General features: G+C 39.6%; 1 protein-coding gene across 3 annotated transcripts in view; it reads right to left on the bottom strand.

The window, feature by feature from the left end:
- The window catches only part of SDG2 (SET domain protein 2), a 51,253-nt gene that overhangs the window by 4,727 nt on the left and 23,223 nt on the right, over positions 1 to 23,303 (bottom strand). For 2 of the 3 annotated variants that reach the window (XM_087700334.1, XM_087700335.1), the window contains exons 12-19: positions 23,123 to 23,222; positions 22,949 to 23,044; positions 22,681 to 22,848; positions 22,451 to 22,567; positions 22,276 to 22,329; positions 21,931 to 22,178; positions 21,734 to 21,842; positions 21,346 to 21,645 (exon numbers count right to left, since the gene is read on the bottom strand). In XM_087700334.1, coding sequence (XP_087556460.1) covers positions 21,346 to 21,645; positions 21,734 to 21,842; positions 21,931 to 22,178; positions 22,276 to 22,329; positions 22,451 to 22,567; positions 22,681 to 22,848; positions 22,949 to 23,044; positions 23,123 to 23,222 — 1,192 coding nt within the window. Of the gene's footprint in view, positions 1 to 21,345; positions 21,646 to 21,733; positions 21,843 to 21,930; positions 22,179 to 22,275; positions 22,330 to 22,434; positions 22,568 to 22,680; positions 22,849 to 22,948; positions 23,045 to 23,122; positions 23,223 to 23,303 lie in introns of those variants that run through there. The other variant, XM_087700336.1, reaches the window with a different exon arrangement.

Below are 23,303 nucleotides of genomic sequence, written 5' to 3'. Positions count from 1 at the left end.
AAAAGCCCCATTTTCCACCAACTAAGCCCCTATTCCTATAGAACTACCCTTCACAAGTACAACTTGGGGAAAATTTGGAGGTTTCACTTAAATCACCCAATCTATCTCCAACTTGAAGAAAATTTTGGGGCTTTTCCTCTATTACTCCAAATTCATCACCGAATTACTAAAATATGCCATCAATAATCAACAAATTTGGGGCTTTTCACCAAATTGGCCATGTCCGATTTTCACCACCAAATTTGGGGATTTTCTAAAATTTGGCATTCTTCATTAACATTGAGGCTCAATTCATCAAAAACAAGAGAAATTGATTATTCTTTGTAGTATTATTCGAGTCCATTATAACACCCAACATCTCTTCTATTGGTGGCTCATCAATACTCAAGCATTTATTCTCTCTCTCTTCACTTAGAAATTATTATTTTGTTGCCAATTTCAACTCATGGTCCATGATGTATAATCTTCCACTTCCAAGCCGATATCAAAATAAAATATTATTATTATCTTTTGCTAAATTCTAGAAGCCCCATTTTCCACTAACTAAGCCCCCATTCCTACTGAACTACCAACATTGAGGCTAAATTCACCAACAGTAAGAGAAAATTATTATTCTTCGTATTATTCAAGTCCATTATAGCACCCAGCATCTCTTCTATTGGTGGCTCATCAATACTCAAGCATTTATTCTCTCTCTTCACTTAGAAATTATTATTTTGTTGCTGATTTCCACTCATGGCCCATGACGTACTTTCTGCCACTTCCAACCCGACATCAAAATAAAATACTATATTTATCTTTTTCTAAATTCTAAAAGCCCCATTTTCCACCAACTAAACCCCTATTCCTACTGAACTACCCTTCACAAGCACAACTTGGGGCAAATTTGGGGGTTTCGCTAAAATCTACCAATCTATCTCCAACTTAAAGAAAATGTTGGGGCTTTTTCTCTATTACTCCAAATTCATCACTGGATTACTAAAATATGCCATCAATAATCAACAAATTTGGGACTTTTCACCGAATTGGCCATGTCCAAATTTTACCACCAAATTTGGGGATTTTCTAAAATTTGGCGTTCTTCATCAACATTGAGACTCAATTCATCAACAGCAAGAGAAAATTATTGTTCTCCATATTATTCGAGTTCATTGTAGCACCCAACATCTCTTCTATTGGCGGCTCATCAACACTCAAGCATTTATTCTCTCTCTTTTCACTTAGAAATTATTATTTTGTTGCTAATTTCCACTCATGGCCAACAATAATGATGATTTGTTGGATATGCTTGATGCCAATGACAAGCTCGATGACACCAATTACCCAATGTGGGCTTAGATGATGTGACATGTTCTTGTTGCAAAGAATTTATGGCATATTGTTGATGACACCAAGCAAAGGCCCACCTCCACGAGAGGTGGCCCTCACGATGCCGAATCACCATCCTCTTCCACACCACCTCCCACTCAAGAGCACTTTCAATAGGATGGCCATGACACCCAAGCACATGTCCTAATCGCTTTATCTATGAAGAGAGGTATCCATCCACACATCCGATCATAAGACAACGAAGGATGTATGTGATACCCTTGCATCATCATATCTAGTGTGCAATGAAGCGCACATTGCTTACCTACACAAAAAAACGTTTGCATGGAAGGAGGACAAAATATCAATGCTTATCTTACAAAAATCAAATATCTTATTGAGCAATTATTTAATATTGATGAAGTGGTCCAAGATAATCAGCTTGTTTTCATCACTCTTAATGGCCTACCGGAGTCATATCAAGGTTTTGTTGCCACTTTGTGGTTGGTATCTACGAACAACCAAGTTAGCTACAATTTCAACCAACTTGTCTCTCTTTTGTTGCAAGAAGAACAGAGCCGTCTCAACCACAATGCCACTATGGCAACTAAACAAGCCTTTTCCGCCCATCATCGTGAGAAGGCCAAACCAAAAGTAAAAAACAAGCCTACTAGTCAAAAATCAGTAAACTTTCATGCTGGTCATCCATCTACTTCCACTCTTTTTCCATCGAAGACATCCTTCCATGCTGGTCCATCCTCTTCCAACCCTCTAAAGAGTATAGTTAACAAACCCAAGAGGTGTAATTATTGCCGAAAGATAGGGAATGACATCACTAAATGTCATAAGTGCATTGCATCGGAGAAAAAGAAGAATGAGTCCGATCTTGCTCTCACACATGAGACTGCGAACTCTACTCAAATAAAGGATTATACTTTTTTCATTCAATGTCAATATAATCCTTCTATTCATGATGCTTGTTTTTCTATCACTGATGGAGCTTCTACTTGGTATTTCAACAATGGTACATCTAAGCACATCACCTCTTGCCGAGCATTATTTTTCTCTCTCTCTCATGTACCTAAGGGGGGCACTATCGTGTGCTAATAACAATGCCTCTTATGCAATTAAAGGTATTGGTCATGTATAGCTTGTCTCTGTGTTGGGCACTCCTTTGATACTGCACAATGTTTTCTATGTGTCCAACATCGAGAAGAATCTTATTTCCATTTCAGCCATTGCAACTTCAAGGTTGCACGTCATTTTTTATGGCCCCGGATGTGCAACATATGATGATCAAGTTTCTTCTTTCATTGTCTTGACAAACATCCTCACTAAAGGTCTCTATTGTCTTTACACATATGATCAGCAACTTGCTGAAAATCCTATTGATCCCGCCTTATTAACAAAGGAATCCTTTCACAATACACATTTATAGTATTAGAGACTTGCTCGCGTTAACTATTGAGCATTGATGAAGCTCCAATCAAAGGATATGATCAGAGATCTTCCAAAAATTCACTTGCCATTGAATCACATTTGTGAAGGCAATTTACTTGGCAAGATGCATCGATTTTTCTTTCCCAATAATTCTCATGTTCATTCTTCATCTATTTTGCATCGCCTTCACAATGATGTTTGTGGTCCTAAACAAATCTCTTGGTGGATTCCTATATTTCATCACCTTTATTGATGAAAAACCCCGATTCACTTGGGTATATGGGCTGAAGTTTGAAGTCTTCTCTTGCTTCAAGACTTTTATTGCCATGGTAGAGAACCAAAACAACTTTCGTATTCGGCCCCTTCACACCAATCACCAAAAAGAAAAAGGGAAAAGAGAAAGGCGGGGAGAGTGACGGCGATGATGAGAATATCCTTCAGAGTATCTTGCATCTCAAGGTATTCATCATCAATGCACCATCCCTTAGTCTCCACAAAAAAATGAAGTAGCAAAATAAAAGAATAGGTCACTTATGGAGATGGCAAGATGCACATTGAAGAGTAAGAATTTACATGATTCTTTTTGGTTCGATGCTATTCTATGTGTTGGTTATGTTTTAAACAAGTGTCCCACAAGAGCTTTACGCACCATCACTCCTTATGAGGCATAGGCTGGCTCCAAGCCTTCTCTCTCGTATGAGGATTTTTTGTTCTATCACTTATACTCGTGTGCCTTCCAAGGTAACCGTGAAAATCTTTTCACCCCCAAAACATTCCACCCTTGAAACGTTGTGTTTCACCTCGAAAGGTTTCGCCTTTGGGCAACTCCCATGTGAAACACCAAGTGAAACGGTTGAATAACTTATATATAAGATAGTTTTCTTTATAAACAAGGAGTTATTTAAAAATCTCATTTCAGTCAACCATTTCACACAGGGCGTTCCGTGTTTCAATAAAACGTTTCAAGTGTTTCAAGCGTTCTACGTTTTGATGCTAGCGAAACGCATTTCGTGGTTACCATGGCACTGCCGTCTCAGAAAAGGCACAAGCTGGATGATAAGGCTGTTCATTGCATATTTATTGGATATAGTGTTGAAAGCAAAGGGTACCACATTTATCAACCCTCTACATGCAAGATAATTGTCAATTGAGATGTTAACTTCATTGAAAATGCATCCGGACTGTCAAAAACAGCCTATTATTGATGCTTAGACACCTTTGACAGCCTAGTACCACTTTTCCATAATGGTTCCATGGCTGATTCTTCTTTCTTCTTCTCAACCTTCATTTCCACCACCTACAGATACATTGCAGCAGCCTTTTCAACCTGATTTACAGCCACAACAACATCATGATACCTTGTCCGATGAGCAGCCCCCTATTCATGATCACCTGGAGAGCACAAGGGCTAAAATTCAACTACCTAAAAGAGTCCCCCGATGGCCAGTAGACACTATTCGGGACAGCAAGCAACCTCTTCCTTTGGTTGCAAGCACACAAGCCTCCACTTGCAAGGAACAAGGTAATCTTCTTGCATGTGCATTGTTGGGTACAACGTGCAATGAAGAACCTTTAGCTATGAAGATGCTTTTTCGTATGATAGTTGGGTGAAAGAAATGAAGGTAGAGATTAATTCCACCATCAAAATGACACTTGGGAGCTATATGACTTACCTCATGCCAAGTATGCAATAGGTACCAAATGGGTTTATAAAATTAAAAGAAAGTAGATGGTTCTATTGAGAAGTACAAGGGCCACCTTGTTGCCAAGGGCTATGCCCAACAACAAGGAATCGACCTTGAGGAGACCTTTGCTCTACCTCTCACATTACTACCACCAAGAGTATTATTGACCTTGCTACCCACTTAGACATCAAGACTGCATTTCTCCATGGATATCTCACTAAAGAGGTATATGTTTCTTAGCCTCTAGGATTTGAAGTCAAAGGCTCCAAGCACGAAGTGTCATCTCAAGAAGGCTTTGTATGGCTTAAAGCAAGCTCCACAAGCTTGGTATGCCTGCATATATTCTCATCTATTGCATCTTGGATATCAAAATAGTATAGAAACAAGGAACGTATGTTCCGACTTGTAGGAACAGCCTAACGCATTCCAAACCCTCCAAGGAGATGAAACGGTTGAGGAACATTCCCTACCGTTCCCTGGCCTGTTTCCTGCCATCCCCTATTTGGAACGGCCATTCCATGCCTACCTATTGTTTCTTCTTGCTTGTGTTACACTTCTACCACCTATTCATCCATCTCCATTGCATAATGTGCACCTACTCTCTCTCTCTCTCTCTCTCTCTCTCTCTCTCTCTCTCTCTCTCTCTCTCTCTCTCCCCGATTGAAGATTCAAATTGTCAAGACAAGCCATAAGCCAATCGTGAGTCCATCCAGAGTTCACATTTGATGCATTATCAACTCTTGCAAATCACAATCAAATTTCATCCCTATTCTCAATTCCAAGGTAATCACCCATTTAAATTGTCTAATTTCAATGGAAATTAAGGTAATTGGGGCATTTGTGGCAATTTAGGGCAATTTGGAGTTACAAGGGTAATCAAGTCAATTTTGGGGCATTTGGGTCCATTTAGAGCATTGAAGAATATTGGGGCAATTAGAAGGACATTCAAGGCATTTGGGAATTTGTAACATTTTCGGGGCATTGAGAGCAATTTGGGGCAAGTGGGGCAATTTTGGGACATTTAAGGCAATTTGGGCAATTTGTAGCATTGGGGGGCAATTGTGCAATTTGGGGCATGCAGGGTATATTTGGGGCACATGTGTCGTTCTTCCCATTCCCTGACCTTGGTCGTTTCTCCCATTCCAAGGATCCTATTCTCCTTCCAATTCCCCATTCCACGTAACTTTGCAAAATAGCCTTGCTAAGGCTACTTTTTACATTCAACATCAAGGACCTTATGTTATTCTTCTGGTACTTTATGTTGATGACATGCTTGTTACCGAGACCAATGATGATCAAATTGTAATATTTAAGGCTGATTTACAGCAAACCTTTGCCATGACAGATCTTGATCTACTTCACTATTACTTGGTTATCCAATTTGCCACCATTGACACTTGGAGCTTCTTCAATGATTTCAATTTGAGGATTGCAAACCCATGTCTACTCCCTTGGAGCTTGGTTTCAAATTCATGTCTAATGACGATTGCAGATCCTTTGACACTATACCTTATATCAACACACTATTGGATGCTTGATTTATATATGTCACACAAAACCCGATCTTTAGTTTGTTCTCTCCCAGTTGAGCAGATATATGCACACATTCACAACCATAGAGAAGTGTGTTTTACTTTGCAAGTTACTTGCAAATCTTCATGTGCACCAGGTAGCTCCGACACTTATCTACACTGACAACCTCCGCAAGTTACTTACAAATCTTCATGTTCACCATGGGGCTCCAATACTTATCTGCAGTGATAGCCAGAGTGCTTTGGCCATTGCATGGAACCCATTGTTCCATGCCCGCACAAAGCATATTGGCGTTCATTACCATTATGTTCGTGAGCGAATGTCAACTAGAGATATAGAGTTATCTTGCATATCCACCGAAGACAACTTGGCAGATCTTTTCACAAAGGCTCTTTCTCAAACAAAGTTTCAAGCTTTTCAACAAGCCTTGAACTAGATTCCATTTGTTCCATTATCTATCATACTTTGTATTATGAGCTTACATTTTCTTTTATTTTCTAGGATTTTATTATTGTTCCTCGATCAATCCATCCATTTCATCAAGGGACTTGGTAGGCCATCTCAAGGGCTACGTACTGATGCCCTTTGATCCATGATCCAAGCTCCCTAGGCATTTAAATTATCATTAAATGCAACTGTTGCCCCTAGTGTCACAAGGGTTAGGGACTCCTTTGACAATTAGGCCATTAGGTTTCATTTTATTATAAAAATGCACTTTTTGTGTCATTCACACACGTGTGGTATTGAGCATTGTATTCTCCCCCACTCATTAATGCATCACCTCTCATTTTGTGCTCAAGTTATTGTGTATCAATTAACTCATTCATTATCTTTCATTCTTTATCAATTAGTCATGCAATTACTTCAGACCTGGACCAACAAGAAATAACTCTATTTCTCACTAGTCTTTGTAGATTTGTTGTTGTTCTTGCTATTCCCTTGCTTCCTCTTTTAAGGGGTGGAAACTAGGGGCCCATTTGAAGATAGTAAAGGGGACTTTTATAACTTGGTCAAACAACCTTGCAAACTACAATCGTTAACACTAAAATCGAAAGAAAGGAGGCAAGTGAGATGTAAGACGGTTTGCTACCTAAAATTGAAACATTGAAGAGGCAACTTGTTAAGAATAATGTTACAACTTTAAGTAACATTATGATCAAGAAGCGCACGGATGTGCAAAAAATTGCATGGGAACCTAACAAGTCTCAAACTATCTACAAGGACGTGATTTGTAAAAACAAATCATAAAGATGAAAAGTACATTCAAAGAAAATTCATTTGATTATAAATATGACATAATGCTAATAAAGTTGCTAACATGGATGATTCACATGGTAAGTGAGATGTAAGATGGTTTGCTACCTAAAATTGAAACATTGAAGTAGCAACTTGTTGAGAACAATGTCACAACTCTAAGTAACATTATGATCAAGAACTGCATAGATGTGCAAAAAATTGCATGCGAACTTAACAAGCTCAAACTATCTACAAGGACGTGATTTGCAACAACAAATCATAAAGATGAAAAGTACATTCAAAGACCATTCGTTTGACCATAAGTATGAAAAAATGCTTATAAAGTTGCTAACATGGCTGATTGACATGGCAGCCATGTGAGCAAAATCATTAAACTCAATTAAAATTTTTAATGCTTTTCTAGTTTTTCAGTTTTTGAAGCTGTGTTTTGCTTTTAAAGCCAATATTCAAGCTTTTAACGTTATGCTTTGCTTTTCTCACGAGGGAAAAGCCACACATATGTTGGAAGGTATAACAGGCGTAAAAAGGCAGGGCCCTACTGATCCCAGCAAGGAAAAAACATCTCCTATTCACCGTAGCCCTCTCTGCCAATAGCCTTGATGTACAAAGTACCGAAGTTGCTGTTTTCGGCAAATGTGTCCCCAAATCTGGCCGACAACGCCGCATACTGCCCAAAATATGTTGATTTCTACTGCTACCAATCTGGACGAAGTTGTTTAGACCTAGACGAACCTGCCCCAAAGCTGATCGTGGCTGTTCTTCCTACTCGTGCAGTCTAATTTGTCATCATGTTGCTATTCTGCCCAAGTACACATAGCAAGAGATCTAGTGTCCGATGACTCAGAAGAAGAAGACTATGAAGCCAGAAGAAACAGTCCGAATGGGTGAGCACGAGTGATCCTTTTTTCCTCCCAGCCTTGCCTAGTATATTGCTAGCCAGACCATCGCGATCCGATTGCCAGCCGTCAAACCTTGGTGAGTCCTACTATTCTTGGACTCTCTTTATTTCTAGGCTCCCCTTAACCCCGTTCGGGCGCCCAAGAGCCCGGACGGTCATCCTCGTGCGTGTTCCCCTTGATTTACCTTAATGTCACATTAAATGTCACTTTAATGTCACATTCAATGTTTGTGACCTTAATGTCACATTAAATATCACTTTAATGTCACATTTCCTTCCCCTTAAGAATCGGTTTCGTCCTCGAAAACCATACTTGGAAGGTCTAATTGTAAATCGGGAAACCTTTTCTTTAAAGTACTTACTCGCTCCCATGTTGAGCTTTCTTCTGAACAATCTTTCCACTTAACCAAACATTCTTGATAAATATTATTCCTCGTTCGTCTATTACGAACATTTAATATTCTTTCTGGTTCATGTGGATTAGATTGGTCATTGAATAGCTCCTCAATGTCATCATTTAAGATTAGATTATCCAAATCACCCAGCTTCTTCCTTAATTTACTTACATGAAAAACTGGATGTATTTTACTACCAGCAGGTAATTGGAGCTTGTAAGCCAATTCTCCCACCTTTTTAAGTATTATGAAAGGACCACAATACCTTGGTGAAAGCTTTGGACATTGTCCCTTTTTCATAGTTTTAGTTTGTTCAGGCACCTTAAGATAGACCAATTCTCCTTCTTCAAAGGAGATGTCTCTTCGGTGAGGATCTGCATATGCTCTAGCTCGGTTTTGAGCCTTTTTAATATTTTCTTGAGCAAATTTTAACATACTATTCATATCCTCCAAAAAGTCTTTAGCTGCCTGAACCTTTTCGTTATGCAGTCCTACTGCAAAAGGAGCTCTAGGCTGAAACCCATACATTAACATAAATGGACTATATCCAGTGGAAGAGTGCTTGGCACTGTTATATGCGAACTCTGCTATCGGTAGATACTCTTCCCAATTAGTTTACCTTTTACTTACATATGCCCTAAGCATATCTTCAAGAATTTGGTTAACCCTTTCAGTTTGCCCATCTGTTTGCGGATGATCCGCCGTACTCATGCTAAGTTTAGTATCCAATTTCCTAAATACCGCACGCCAAAATTGGCTATCAAATTTTCTATCCCGATCAGAAACTATATTTGCCGGAAGGCCATACAATCGGTATATGTTCTCTACGAACAATCTAGCCAATTCTGGTGTTTTAACATCAGTTGAAGTTGGAATAAGCCTAGCCATTTTGGTTAACCTATCCACAATCACCCACACAGAGTCGTGCCCCCTCTGTGTTCTGGGTAAAGCAACAATAAAGTCCATGGAGATACTCTCCCATTTTCCCGAAGGAATCTCTAGTGGATGGAGAAGTCCTCCCATTTTCAATCTTTCAGCTTTATTAACCTCGCATTTATTACATTTGACCGCATAGTCAAGGACGTCTTTATTCATTCCAGGCCAATAGAACTGCCTTTAAATAAGACTATAAGTCTTATTAACTCCTGGATGTCCCACGCTAGGGGTATCATGACACTCAAATAGTATCTAGCGCCTTATTTCTGTATCTTTCGGGACACATACCCTACCCTTGTAGAGTAAATAACCATTATCAATGGTAAAATTCTTCCACTTGAATCGAGTTTGAGCAACCCCTGATGCTCCATTCCCTTGTTGAACATCCTCAGATATTCCTTCCTCAGTAGAAGCACTTTCGTTTGAATCCCCATTTTTTATTGCTTTCCATATGTTGGAATATGCCGGATCAACCTGGCATTTCCCTTTTAAAGATTCAAGCAAGTTGGAAGTGAACTGAGTAAAACTCAATTCATTAATGATGGGCATCCTGCTGAGTGCATCAGCTACTATATTATACTTTCTTTTTCTATATCTTATCTCATAGTCGAACTCTTGAAGGAGTTCGGCCCATCTGGCTTTACGCCCGTGTAAATCCGGTTGATCATTAAGCCACTTAATGCTTTCATGATCCGATAAAATCAAAAGTTTGGCGCCGTACAAATAGTGCCTCCATTTCTTCATTGCATGTACTATTGCATACAACTCCCTCTCATAAACAGAATAATTCTGTTTTGCACGGTCTAATTTCTTGCTTTCAAAAGCAACTGGTCGACCTTCTTGTAATAAGACCGCGCCTATCGCCTTATCATTGGCATCAGCTTCAACCACAAATGGTTTATTGGGATCCACTATTAATAGTACTGGAGCTGTAGCCATAGCTACCTTAAGTTTTTGAAAACTTTCATTTTGGTCTGTTCCCCAATTAAAACTTTTTCCTTTCCCTTTAAGTTGGTCAGTCATTGGAACAGCTATTTTGGCATAATCTCGAATGAATCTACGATAAAATCCAGATAAACCTAGGAAGATCTGCAGCTCTTCCAGGTTCCTTGGAGGTGGCCATTCAATAATTGCTCTTACTTTTTCTGGATCCATGTTGATTCCCTCTTTCGAAATTATATGCCCCAGATATTTGACCTCTTGTGCAAAGAATTCACATTTAGTTTTCTTCGCATAAAGGGAATGTGTTCTTAACAGTTGGAATACTAATTGTAAGTGTTCCAAATGTTCTTCTCTTGACTTACTAAAGATCAAGATATCATCCAAGAAGACTACTACAAAATGTCCTAGATAGGGCCGTAAAACACTATTCATCAGCTTCATAAAGGTAGCTGGTGCATTAGTGAGGCCAAAAGGCATCACCAAAAAATCATAATGCCCGTATCTAGTACGAAATGCTGTCTTGGGAACATCTTGTGCCTTAATTCTTACTTGGTGATAACTTGATCTTAAATCTATTTTTGTGAAGAATTTTGCCCCTTGCAATTGATCAAAAAGATCTTCCATTCTGGGCATAGGAAATTTATTCTTCACTGTTATTTTATTAAGTGCTCTATAGTCAACACAGAGTCGCATAGAACCATCTTTTTTCTTTACCAATAAAATTGGTGAAGCCCAAGGTGAATTACTGGGTTGTATAAACCCTTTATCAAGGTAATCTTTAATTTGTCTTTCAACTTCTTGATGCTGTGTTTCACTTAACCTATACGGTGGTTTAGAAATAGGGTGTGTATCCCTATTTATGTCAATTGGGTGATTTATATCACCCCTATCTGGTGGAAGGCCACTTGGTAAATCCGAAGGAAACACATCTTTAAAATCATCTAACAAACTACTTAATTCATTATTAACATTTAACTCACAAACATAAGAAAATTGTTGCTTTATATTACAGAAAGTAAAAGTGTTCTGTACAGGAAGAGACCATAACATATATACCTCACAAACTTCCTTCTTTATCAGCTTCTGAACTTCAGTAGAACACAGCAAATGATTATCAGATACTTCATGTTCACCTTGAATGACAAAAGTATTACCATCCCTTTCAAATTCCAGTGTATTATGGTGATAACTACGTTTTAAGGATGGTTCCAATCCCCATAGCCACTCCCTCCCTAGAGCAATATCAACTCTTTCCATGTTCATAATTTGGAAATCAAGTTTATCTTTATATCCTTGAATCTCAATTTCCAAATTGGATACCATTGTATCCCATATTTTATTGTCTTGGCCTTGCATCATACGAACAACATATTGATGCCCACTCTTTTGTTGGGGAAGTTTCAATTTTTTGACAAGTGCATAATTTATAAAATTATGTGTGGCAGAGTCATCAATCGGGACTCTAACCCTCTTTCCAGCTATCAATCCATATACTCTAAGTAAATCATGTGGCCCAAAAGTAGGCTGCCACATAGAAGTTGACATACAACACTTGTGTTGTACATCCATGTGCAAGACCTCTAAAGATTTGTACTTTTCATGCCCCTTTAATTCTAAAGTCTGCACTACATGGATTTGTTTTTCTTTTCCCTTGCCCTTGTCCTTATCCTTTCCTTTGTCTTCCCTCTTTTTCTTTTGAGGGCAATTCCAAGCAGCATGGTTAGGGGATTGGTTTCTTTTCAAAATGTTGTTTTTTACCCTTAAAGAATGGCATTTTTCTTTTAAATTTGCCCACAAATTTTGAGGTTTCGAATTCCTTAGACTTGGGCTCCGTATCAGTGAGACTAGTGAGTGTACCTGGACGCATACTATCTTCATGAATTAATGCAAATTTAATTGCCTCTTCCAGTGTCTTAGGTGAACTCCTTTTTACTTTCTTTTTACAGGCTTTGTCTAGTCCCCTAATGAATCCTCTTGTCTTTTGAAATTCATCTATTCCTTCCAATTTGAGGATTATCTCACGATATTCCTCCAGATATGTCAGCAGGGGTCTTCCCTTTTCTCTGACATAATCCCAATCTTCCCAATTTCTTTCCATTTCATTTTCAGGAAGGAATTCTTTCAAAAAGACGGATTCAAATTGAGCCCAAGTTTCAGATATTTTATTTGCCTCCTTTAAAGTTCGCCACCACTTATATGCTTTGGGCCCCAAAGTTAAACTAGCCTCCAGTGCTTGGAGATGTGGTGGGGTATTCTTAAGTTTATGTAAATCTTCTCATTTTTGGAGGAAATTAAAGATTGTATCTTTATTTCTGTCTTTTTCCTCCCCATGAAAATGAGGGGGTTTCATATCCTTTAGAACTGGATTATTCCTCAATTTATGGTGGGGTTCCTTAGGATATCGCATAGTCACATCTAAATCTTTCGATGAAGATGGGACATCCGAGATTTCTATCTTATTTTTATCTCTTTCTAATAATAAAGTTAATTGAGATTTTATTTCATTGAGTGTTTGGGTTAAAAATTCCATTTGAACCCCCTGAGCTTGCACACGAGCAGTAAGATCATCAAATTGCTCTCGTGTAGCAAAAAATTCTTCCCACTGTTCTTCTTGCATTTCTGATTCATGGGGATCTACCATAGGGTGGTCCCCAGAACTAGAACCTTCCATTACTCTCTCTTTCCCTTTTTTTGCCATTAATACACTGGAATTGGAAAGCAAAGATAAGAAATTTGCATACAAAGTAAAGTACTTCCCTAATTTTAATGGCAGACAATTGTTGCTGGTTTGGAAATAAACCCGAAGAGTAAGGAACAAATTTTATCGCCCGAACAAAGTCGGTTACGCAGGAAACGGAGCTTCTTTGCAGAAACGACTAGTATTCAGCCCCCTTCTTTAATAATCACGCAGGCCATCAATGCCCCTTTCCTGAACTTGCTCTCTGCTGAGCTTGTACTTGTGATGGAACTGATCAGACACACATCAGAAAATAGCTTTAGCTTCAGCCTGCGAAAAGGGAAAAGAATGTGTGATCCGTTGGTGCGTTTACAGACGGGTGTGGACCAGGATTCCGCAGCGCACGATCCAGCATACGGCGTTTTAATAAAAGATATCTTCCCCGCCTTTTAATACGTGACATACATAATCGTCACGTCAAGTTTTACGTGACGTGTCACCAAGTGTTTGATCAGCGGCTTCACGGATCCGTCACGGGTCGACGAGGCAAAACCCGTCGACTAAAATGATTAGCGTGACGTATGAAACCTGTCGACTGACCCGTCGACTAAATGGATAGCGGGACGACTGAAAATCCATCAACTGCCTTTTCGTTGAAGGACTCCACAAATCCACACGACTAAACCTGTCAGCTCTGATACCAATGTCCGATGACTCAGAAGAAGAAGACTATGAAGCCAGAAGAAACAGTCCGAATGGGTGAGCACGAGTGATCCTTTTTTCCTCCCAGCCTTGCCTAGTATATTGCTTGCCAGACCATCGTGATCCGATTGCCAGCCGTCAAACCTTGGTGAGTCCTACTATTCATGGACTCTCTTTATTTCTAGGCTCCCCTTAACCCCGTTCGGGGGCCCAAGAGCCCGGACGGTCATCCTCGTGCGTGTTCCCCTTGATTTACCTTAATGTCACATTAAATGTCACTTTAATGTCACATTCAATGTTTGTGACCTTAATGTCACATTAAATATCACTTTAATGTCACATTAATGTCACATCTAGGTTGTGTTGGATCAGCTGAACCAGTCTAGTGTGTGCTTGTAGACACAATTGAGGTCATGCACCAAGTCTTGTACCCAATCTAGGATTGCTGATGACTGGTAGGAGTGCAAGCCATTTGCTTTTTCGTGTATCCATCTTAGCAGTTTTCATCATCATCAAGTGCTGCAATCTGCAATTTCTATCTGTTTATGCAACCTTCTACCATGCTAGGCAGCAGACCCCTATTCTCCAGCCCCGGAGTTGATCGCTCCTGCATTTTGTCAAAGGTGGCCTCTTTCTAGGCTTTGAGGATCAGTTCCAGGTTGTTATCAGCCTGTGTTTCCTGTCCCAGCTGGGTCACACTTTGCGGCCACACCTTGCATTTTGCAGTGTATTACCTCTCCACAGTTTCATTTTGACACTCCAGCCTCAGATATTCCCGGTTGTCCACTCGCACTACCACATACCAGATTTTGCTGATCAGCAGCCCAACAAGCTCTGAGCAGGCTGACATCATCTTCCAAGTGTTGGGTGTAAAGGCCCTTTGTTACACTTCCCGTGTATATATTTACTTGTACATGTGAACGCACCCTTATGGGTGTAAGTGCACTCTACCCTAAGCTTAAATACATTCTTTTATTCTTTGTATGTACCACATTGGTACACACCCTACTCACGTTTTTGCTCTCTTTGCACACACCCCACTCCTGCTATGCACCCCCCCCCCCCCCCCCCCCGGTCAATTTGGTATTAGAGCTTCAGTCAAGGCGTGTGTGCTTCCCGGAGTCCGTGCAAGTCAGATCTACCTCATTCGGCACAAGAAAATCATTAGTCATCACTTTCTGGGTCACGTGTGTGGGAATTGTCTTTTATGCATATTTATCACATTCATTGCATGTATATGCTGTAATCAGCCTATTTGGAATGAAATAGCAGCAAATTATCTGCTTCTTGAGCACCTTTGGAAGTGCATTTTGTGTACTTGCTGTTATATTCAGCAACTTTGCTATTGGCTGATTCGGAAACGTGATGGCAATGGCTTTGATCTTTGGAAAAATCATATGCAAGATATCATGTTCTGACATATTGTGATAATGCTTTGGAACAAGAAAAGCATGTTGCTTCACAGATGAGGAATGGGCTAAGATGAATAAGAAGGCTATTGCTTACATTAAAATGGCAATCACAAATGATACCTTGGTTGATATCAAGGGACTCTCCACTGCACGTGAAGTTTGGGTGAAACTCAAAGCTTTATATGAGAATACGACTCCTGTCAATCAAGTCCATCTCATGCCAACGTTGGTTAACTTGGAGATTGATGAGTCTAAGCACGCCTTAGAGCATTTGAATGCATTTACTAGGATTTTGAGCCAGTTACAATATGCAAGCTTACCGCCTTTTAATCCCAAGTTGAAGGCTATCTTCTTGCTCATGACTTTGCTAGATTCATGGGAAGCATTGGCTGTCTCTTTGAGCAACAACCCCAACTTGACTTTTAATGGTGTGCGTGGTTCTATTCTCGACGAGGAGATTAGACGCAAGGCAAGTGGGGGTAGCAATGGATCAGCCTATAATGTAAAAGGAAGGATTGAAAATAAGTCAAATACTGCAAATAAACACAAAAATCACAACAAAAGCAAGGAAAAACAGCAAGATGTCACTTGCTACCCGTCTAGAAGCAAAGGGCATAAAAAGCTTGATTGCAAGTATTTTAAAAAAGAACAAGAACACAACAAGCAGACAAATACAAAAGGCAAAAAGAAAGAGAAAGATAGCAACTCTACTTCAAAGAAACGGAGAAGGAAAATGTGATATCTAGGGTTGTCATTGAAGAGATAGAAGAAAATGAAGATACTGCAGATTTGCTGGTTGCATCTTCAAATCCACATGCTATGACAATAGAGGACATGTATATCACTAAAAAGGATGTGACAAATGCCTTGTTGTCTGTTCATGATGGTTTGTCACAATCATGGATTGTTGACAGTGGTGCTTTGTTTCAAGTAACTCCGTCTTTGAAGTGTTTCCCTTCTTATGCAGCAGGTCAACTTGAGAAAGTTTACCTAGGGAATAACTATGCACGTGACATAGAGGGTGTTGGCACCATACACCTGGATCTTGAAAACGGCCAAGAATTGATTATTCATGATGTTAGGTATGTACCTAGCATCAAGAAGAGTTTGCTTTCAATTGGGAAATTAGACTGCAAGGCTTACTTCACTACTTTTGTGGAAGTGCAAAAAGGATCCATGCTTGTCACTAGAGGCAATAAAAAAGGAACTTTGTATTATCTGCACTGCAAGGCACTTCCTGGAAAGTTTGTTACAATTGCATAAGTGTAGTCACACATGGAGCTATGGCACAAGCATCTTGGGCATGAGTCAAAAGGGTTTGCAAACACTCTCTTTACTTGGAAGAGTTGATGCATCAAAAGGATTTGCAAGTACTCTCTTCACTTGGAAGAGTTGATATGAAAGATTCAAGGCATAACTTTTGTGATGTCTGTATTTTGGAAAAAAATGAACTTTGGGAGCTCAAGGTCAATATTGATTCAATGGGAACGATTATCAAATGCATGGCGATCGATCAAACATCCCCATATCTCAAAGGCAAGGTCAAACTACTGATGTAACATGTGCACTAGAACATGCATAAGCTCTGCAATAGTTAGGTCATTGAGGCTCTTTCAAGAGTTAAATACCTCATACTAAGGGTTAGATTGAGGTTTCCCTTAAACGAGGTCTCATAGATCATGTGACCCTATAGCATAATGCATATAAGGTTAGACTATATCGTGAAATTCAACCTGCACATGCAAGTCTTATTACTAAACATGCCCTTCTCATAGTTGTAGAGTTGGTGAAACCAACCTTTGATGGATCCCGAAGGGCAACAAATAAAACAAACCCCACTCATATGCTTCTCAAACAACATCAGCAGGTCATAAAAGACTTAGCTCAAGCAAAGCATCTGAGTGAGAAAACATTGCAAAGTCCGATGATCAATCTGAACAATCAAATTTACACTTAGCAAATATTGCTCCCACATGGAAAGAACATGAATGAGAACTAGCAGCTCTCTCACATAAACCTGCATATTCTTTTCAGCACCCTACAAAATTCTACTCTCATAGGCTAACATACAGCCATCCTCCATGATAACTATATACTAATGCTATTCCCACATGCATCACACTGTACCACAAAGGTTTTTTGGAGATCAGCCATAATCAAAAACACTTTTCCCTCAACTGATTGAAGCTGCAATCTCTCCTTGTATCAAGCAAAATGGTGGGTGAACCTCCTATAGAAAAACATCATGTAGATTCTCCAAATCCACCCACCTATGAATGGCCTCCACTTTAGTTGGAGCCATCCTAACACCATCCTCCGACACTAAGCCCCTTGAGCACTGAATCTCCTTTCAAAAAGACTCATTCTTCTTGCCATCAATTGACAATGACTGCTAATGCTTAAGAACTTCCTGAACCATGGCCAGATGCTTCCTATGCTCCATCTCATTCTTTAAATAAAAAATAATATCATCAAAGAATGTATTTGCAAAGGATCTATGCGGACAGAATATCTTGCCCATCATCTGATTGAATGTTGCTGGAACATTAGCAAGCCCAAATAGGATCACTAGAAACTCAATGATCAACCAGCTCAAAGGGAAGGGCAAGAATGTTTATGGAGAAGATGAAAGCTTTGAAAAGCTTAAAGTAGCTATTGCTTCAAGTCTAATTTCAAATATAGTGGATCCCAAAAAACCACCCTTTGTGGTTGCAATTGTGCACACATAATTATTCTATTTATGAGAGAAAAATGTACAAAATAGTACCTACTTTGAAAAAGTAGCCACAATACATATATGGTGTCAAGGTCACGACACTCATTGATCAGCAATGCATTAAGTTACTTAAGAATTAGATAATTCTGAAAGGCCCTAAGGCCAAGTGGGCCGAACATCTTCACAAATTTGACTATGAATTCAAGTATAAAAAAGAGAAATTCAATATAGTAGCACATTTCCTAAGCAAAATACCTGCAATTAATGGATTGATTCACACTTAAGAAGTTTAAGTTTTAACTTTGAGTTAAGGTTTAGGGAAGGGAATAACATGGCTAGGTCATTTATTCCAGCCTCATCGGATGTTAGAACTCCAAAATTAGCTAGATTGTTTATAGGGAATCTTCACCTATTGCATGGCCTTGCACGAGATACAGCTTGAAATTAAATTAATGGCCACTTTTGAAGAGCCGCATCGAGGAGACTACTAAACTTAGCAGGAGTATGACAGATCGTCCACAAACTCATGGGGAAAATTTGGTATGAGCATGTTTTTGTAACTTTGAACTTTGTACTTCGAAAAGTGAGAGAGGAAGAGCGTATATATTTGCACGTTCATTCTTAATTCAGTAGGTGCAAGAGAGAGAGAGAGAGAGAGAGAGAGAGAGAGAGAGAGAGAGAGAGAGTGTGTGTGTGTGTGTGTGAGTGTGTGTGTGCACTTTCAGCGCACAAGGATCCGTTGATGTGTCCTCATTGTCATACATCTATCTTCTTGCCCTGCTTCCTGAAATCCCTCCTTTGTTTTTGTGGCTTCTTCCTTCTTTGCAATGTTTAATCTTTGAAGAAGAAAAATAACTAGAGTAAGAGAAAGAAGAAGAAAAAGAAGAGAAGCAAGAGAAGGAGAAGAACAAAAGATTGAAGAGAAGCCTTGAAGCATGTAGGAGTCTTCTGTTAGCAGTCATGTTTGTCATGCCTTGTCATCTCCTGCCTGTGAGCCTCAGTCTGAGTCAAACGAGGACATTAGGAGCTCTGACATGTCTGTCATGTGTTATGATGGGGGGGGCTAGTCACTCTTGACTGGCTGTCTTAGGATGTGTATTTCTTTTTGGCCTCTTTTAGTGGGCAGCCACTGGCTGCCCGGCCACTTTTTGGTCACTGATGTGGGGCGCCCATTTTAGGGCATTTTTAGGGTTTGCGCCCATTTTAGGGTTAGGGTTAGGGTTTGTCCTTTTGCCTATTTATAGGCAGCCCCCCTCCCCACTTGATCACTTGTCTTCTTGCAGATTCCGACACTCCTCCTCCCCCGTGGTGGTGCTGCCATCATCATCAGCCTGATCTGGTGCCCTCGCTGACGCTGTGGGCTACGTGCAAGGACTGATTAATCTCCTTCCGCCTTCCCGTTTGTATTCAGCATTCATTTCAGTCAGTGCAGATTTCTCTTCCTTATTTTCTGCTTTCTCTCTCTCTCTCCCTCCATGTTAGTATTCCCTCTTCCGCAGCGCACTCTCACATCTTCTTGGGTTTCATTCTAGCCTTCTGCAAGGTTTCAAAGCTTAGTGGTTGTCACCATTGCATTCCAACTTGTTATTGCATCCTGTTGATGGCTTTTAGGACTTTTTTCAGCCAATATACATTACCTAGGAAATGATCTCATTGTTTGCACTTATAACAAGCATTGCAAAGGATGAGAATTAGAGTTGTGTACAGGAAAAGTTTGTATATGTGAAAATCCCATACAACATATTGATCTAAGAATGCATTGGATTGTATGGCCAAGTGGTAAAACATTGGTTTTTTAAAGGCATGCATAAAATGCATTTATCACATTTCACGAACCATAGTATATGTACTTTGATATCTTTTCTATGCACACGGAGTGCAGATAACTAAAAGATTAGCTTGCTTGAATAAAGGGGGTAAATGAAAAATTAAGGTGCAATGAGCCATGACTGAGAATATAAGGTACAAAGAACATGCCCCTAACAGGATGGTCACATGGAGAAAGCCTCCTCCCGAAGCAAGCTAGTACACGTTGCTTGTATTAGCATGCACGCACCACACACAACATAAGTACAAGAGAAACATGTAGGTGTAGCATTGTTCTCTCTTTTCACATACAGGTTTTATGATGCACATACAAAGAGCAAATCACTATCTTGCTTCCACATAGCCTTGATCAACATCTGACACATGTAAAATATGAAGCCAAAGCTGGCCTTTGCTCACTACGAAATAGCAAAATCATGGACCCAGCTCTCAATGAGTTACCAATCACATAGAGACGGGGCAACCCTTGATGCATTCTTTTAAATTTCTCCATAATACCCTTAAAGAGTGACAGATTTTCAAATATGGAGAAGTTTGAGTTTGCACAAGTGTCACCAAATACAAGGCTGTTTTTGCCAAAGGAAAGTCAAATGATAGCATGGCCACTTCTAAGAATTGACCAAATTCATTGCAAAAGCAAAACTACCTTTTAGGATTCTCATTTATCAAAAGTATGATAATTTCTCTCATTTTTCCACCAACATACTCAGAGCAAACTTGGAGCACCAGGAGAAAGAAGATGACTGGTGGAATATTTACAGCTATGAACAAGGATGCGGGACTAATATAGCATGATAAAAAGAAAGATGTACTCTGCTAGAAAGAGACTGGTACATCCAGCAGGGACGGCCACTGTATAACCAGTTTGGCAGGAGTGCACATTTTTGGTAAATTTGTTCTGCTAATTTATAGAAGTCCTCAATGTGAGGAGCCTTCCCTCATATGTAAAATCAAGTGGGAAAACAAACATATTCACTGATCTGTATTATACTAATACACAAAGCCAACAGTCATTGTGACCATGACTAGAAACACATATCAAAAACAGTGAGAAAAGACCTCCCAGATACAGCTGAAACAAGAACATCTGAAACATGTAAATATTGGGGTGTGGCACCCATAAGACATGGAATAGCTGCAAGTTAAGCGGACTGTCCACGATACTGAAGTGGATCCAAGACATAAAACCAGCAATCTGGCTATCTGGCAGTGGTAGTAAAATAATCCATAAGAGCCAGTTTCTGAATACTTCACTAACCTATCTAGGAAGGCTATGTGATAAAGGTCCATAAACTTGAGAAAACCGAATGGCATTGCTATGTGCACACATGAAAGATAAAGGATCTCATGAGGTGTGGAATGCTTAAAGTGTTTGATGAAGCAAAAACAAAGAAATATAGATGTATTGCTCTGTAACTGTACAGTACAAGTGGACGTGTGAATGAAGTAAAGCAGGTTGTACTGACAGAGAGGATCATCCTATTTAGAGAACAAAGATCATGTCTCACTTCCTAGCACTTGATCAAACTTAAAATATAAAAGGCAATACATAAAAGGGCTTTCAAAGACCACATGTTAACCTTATAACTTGAGATACTAAAGTTCTGCACTACTAACCATTAGTTGGAACAGCTTTGAGCGGTGTATGCTGCTGTATCCAAGTCGTTGTTGGCTAGACTTTGCATAGCAAGATGCTATGTCTGGAAGAGTAAGGCAACCCCTTTGTGCCTTCACTAAGCTAGCCCCTGGGTCAGCAGTGTTATGTATATACCAGAAAATAAGCTGCCCAAGTACGTAATCTCTGCTGTAAGTTTTTCTCCACTCATAAGATGATGCTGTGCCTAATAAATGGGTGTGCTTTGGACCCAAGTCTTGAGGGCTAATTGTCAAAGGAGGAGATTCAACTGTGTCATAATCCTGTACAAAACATCATGTTCCAACTCATGACAGCTTATATTTGTTGGGCATACAAGTAAATTGAAGGTTCCACGTCAAGATTATTTACCCGAGATGTAAAAAAGAGCTTTGTATGAGCATAAAGGTGAATAAGATCAGCGGCTGCATCATGTCGACTGACAGGAGCTACTGATGCTTCAGATAGCTCATCCCTTAGCCTAGATCAAGAAAAAGGAACATATTATGAAATTGTCACAACTTAAAGTAGAAATATAATAGTGATCTTCAGAAATATAAACCCCTTACCACAAAAGTGCTTGTCGAAGATTCTTTTCAACATTTCCAGATAGTGATGGTTCATGTTCACGAACTTTGCGCTTAAGCTCCAAAATTTCTTCCTTTGTACTATGGTGTGCCATGGCATCAAGTAACTCTGCTACAACTGAGTTTTCATTCTTCCATACTAACGAGACCACTTCTGTTGGCTCCAGCTTTCTCAGTGGGGCAGGAGCAAACCGTGGGTCCCCATACAAGTTTTTGAATACATACCTCACCTAGTAGCACAGAAAAAACAATGGGACAATTTTATAAGTTTATGCGGCAACAGAACTAATGCAAGTGCACACATCAATAAAAGTAGACAGCCAATACCTTATCTAGCGTGATGGCTAGATTTTGAAGCCTCCCATTAAATACACCATCTGCCTGCACAATACAGAAGTGCAATTGAGAAACATTAAATTTTTTCCTAAAAAGAGGATTATTCAAACATTAAAATAACACCTCGACCAAAAGTAAGAATAAACACACAAGAAAATAGCAGTACTTGAATCTCTGCTTCTAATGCGTCAGATTCATTGTACACTTCAAGCCCTCTTTCCTTGGCCATACTTCTTAGAATCGCTTTGGGAAGGTACTTCCTCTCCTTATTCATGAACCTCACCTGATGTTCAAAATTGACAATTCATAATTTACAGTGGAACATCACATTTGATGAGTTTTAAATTCGAAACAGGACTGATGATTTTTAAATCCAAAAAAGAATTCAACACATACTACTCCAGCAGCATATTGTATGGTCCATTCAGGCATCCCTTCAAGAAGGCATGAACCTAAGCCTGCTTGCCGCAAATCATCCCAATCTTGTGAGGACGCATGACCATTAATACATGCTTGTAAAAGCAGATCATGTCGATGTAGCACACCATGATGCTCTTTCATTATCTACAAAAGTGAAGTACAATGCTCAGTGCACCCATGAAAAGACAACTATCGACAACAATTGCCACACGTGACATGACACTAGCAATTGTGCTCTTGATACCTCTTGGAAGGTGTCAGGGCCTGCAAAATTTAGGTAGCTTCCTCTACATCCTTGACTCCCACATAGGCATATTGAAGTTTCATACTCCTCTTTGCTCTAAAAAGTGATTTTCCTATTTAAGTCAGTCAACATATTCACATCCCAACTATCAAGGATAAAAGACTTCCACTGTACCTCAGTAATTGAATTGTAATCAAACGTAAGCTCTTCTCCATACTCCACAGGACGCAGAGTATAAACACCTATCTGATACTGTCCATCTACGGCTGTGACTCTGGTCAGCAACACAACATACATGGAATATGATAAAGTAGCCATGAGATGCATCACAAACACGTTCAAGAAAATTAAGTTT

This window comes from Lygodium microphyllum, chromosome 19 (genome assembly GCF_053477565.2).
Source record: "Lygodium microphyllum isolate KBCC chromosome 19, Lygodium_microphyllum_v1.1.10, whole genome shotgun sequence".
Taxonomy (NCBI): Eukaryota; Viridiplantae; Streptophyta; class Polypodiopsida; order Schizaeales; family Lygodiaceae; genus Lygodium; species Lygodium microphyllum.
Note: the sequence above shows the minus strand (reverse complement) of the source record. Positions and strands in the feature narration are given on the sequence as shown.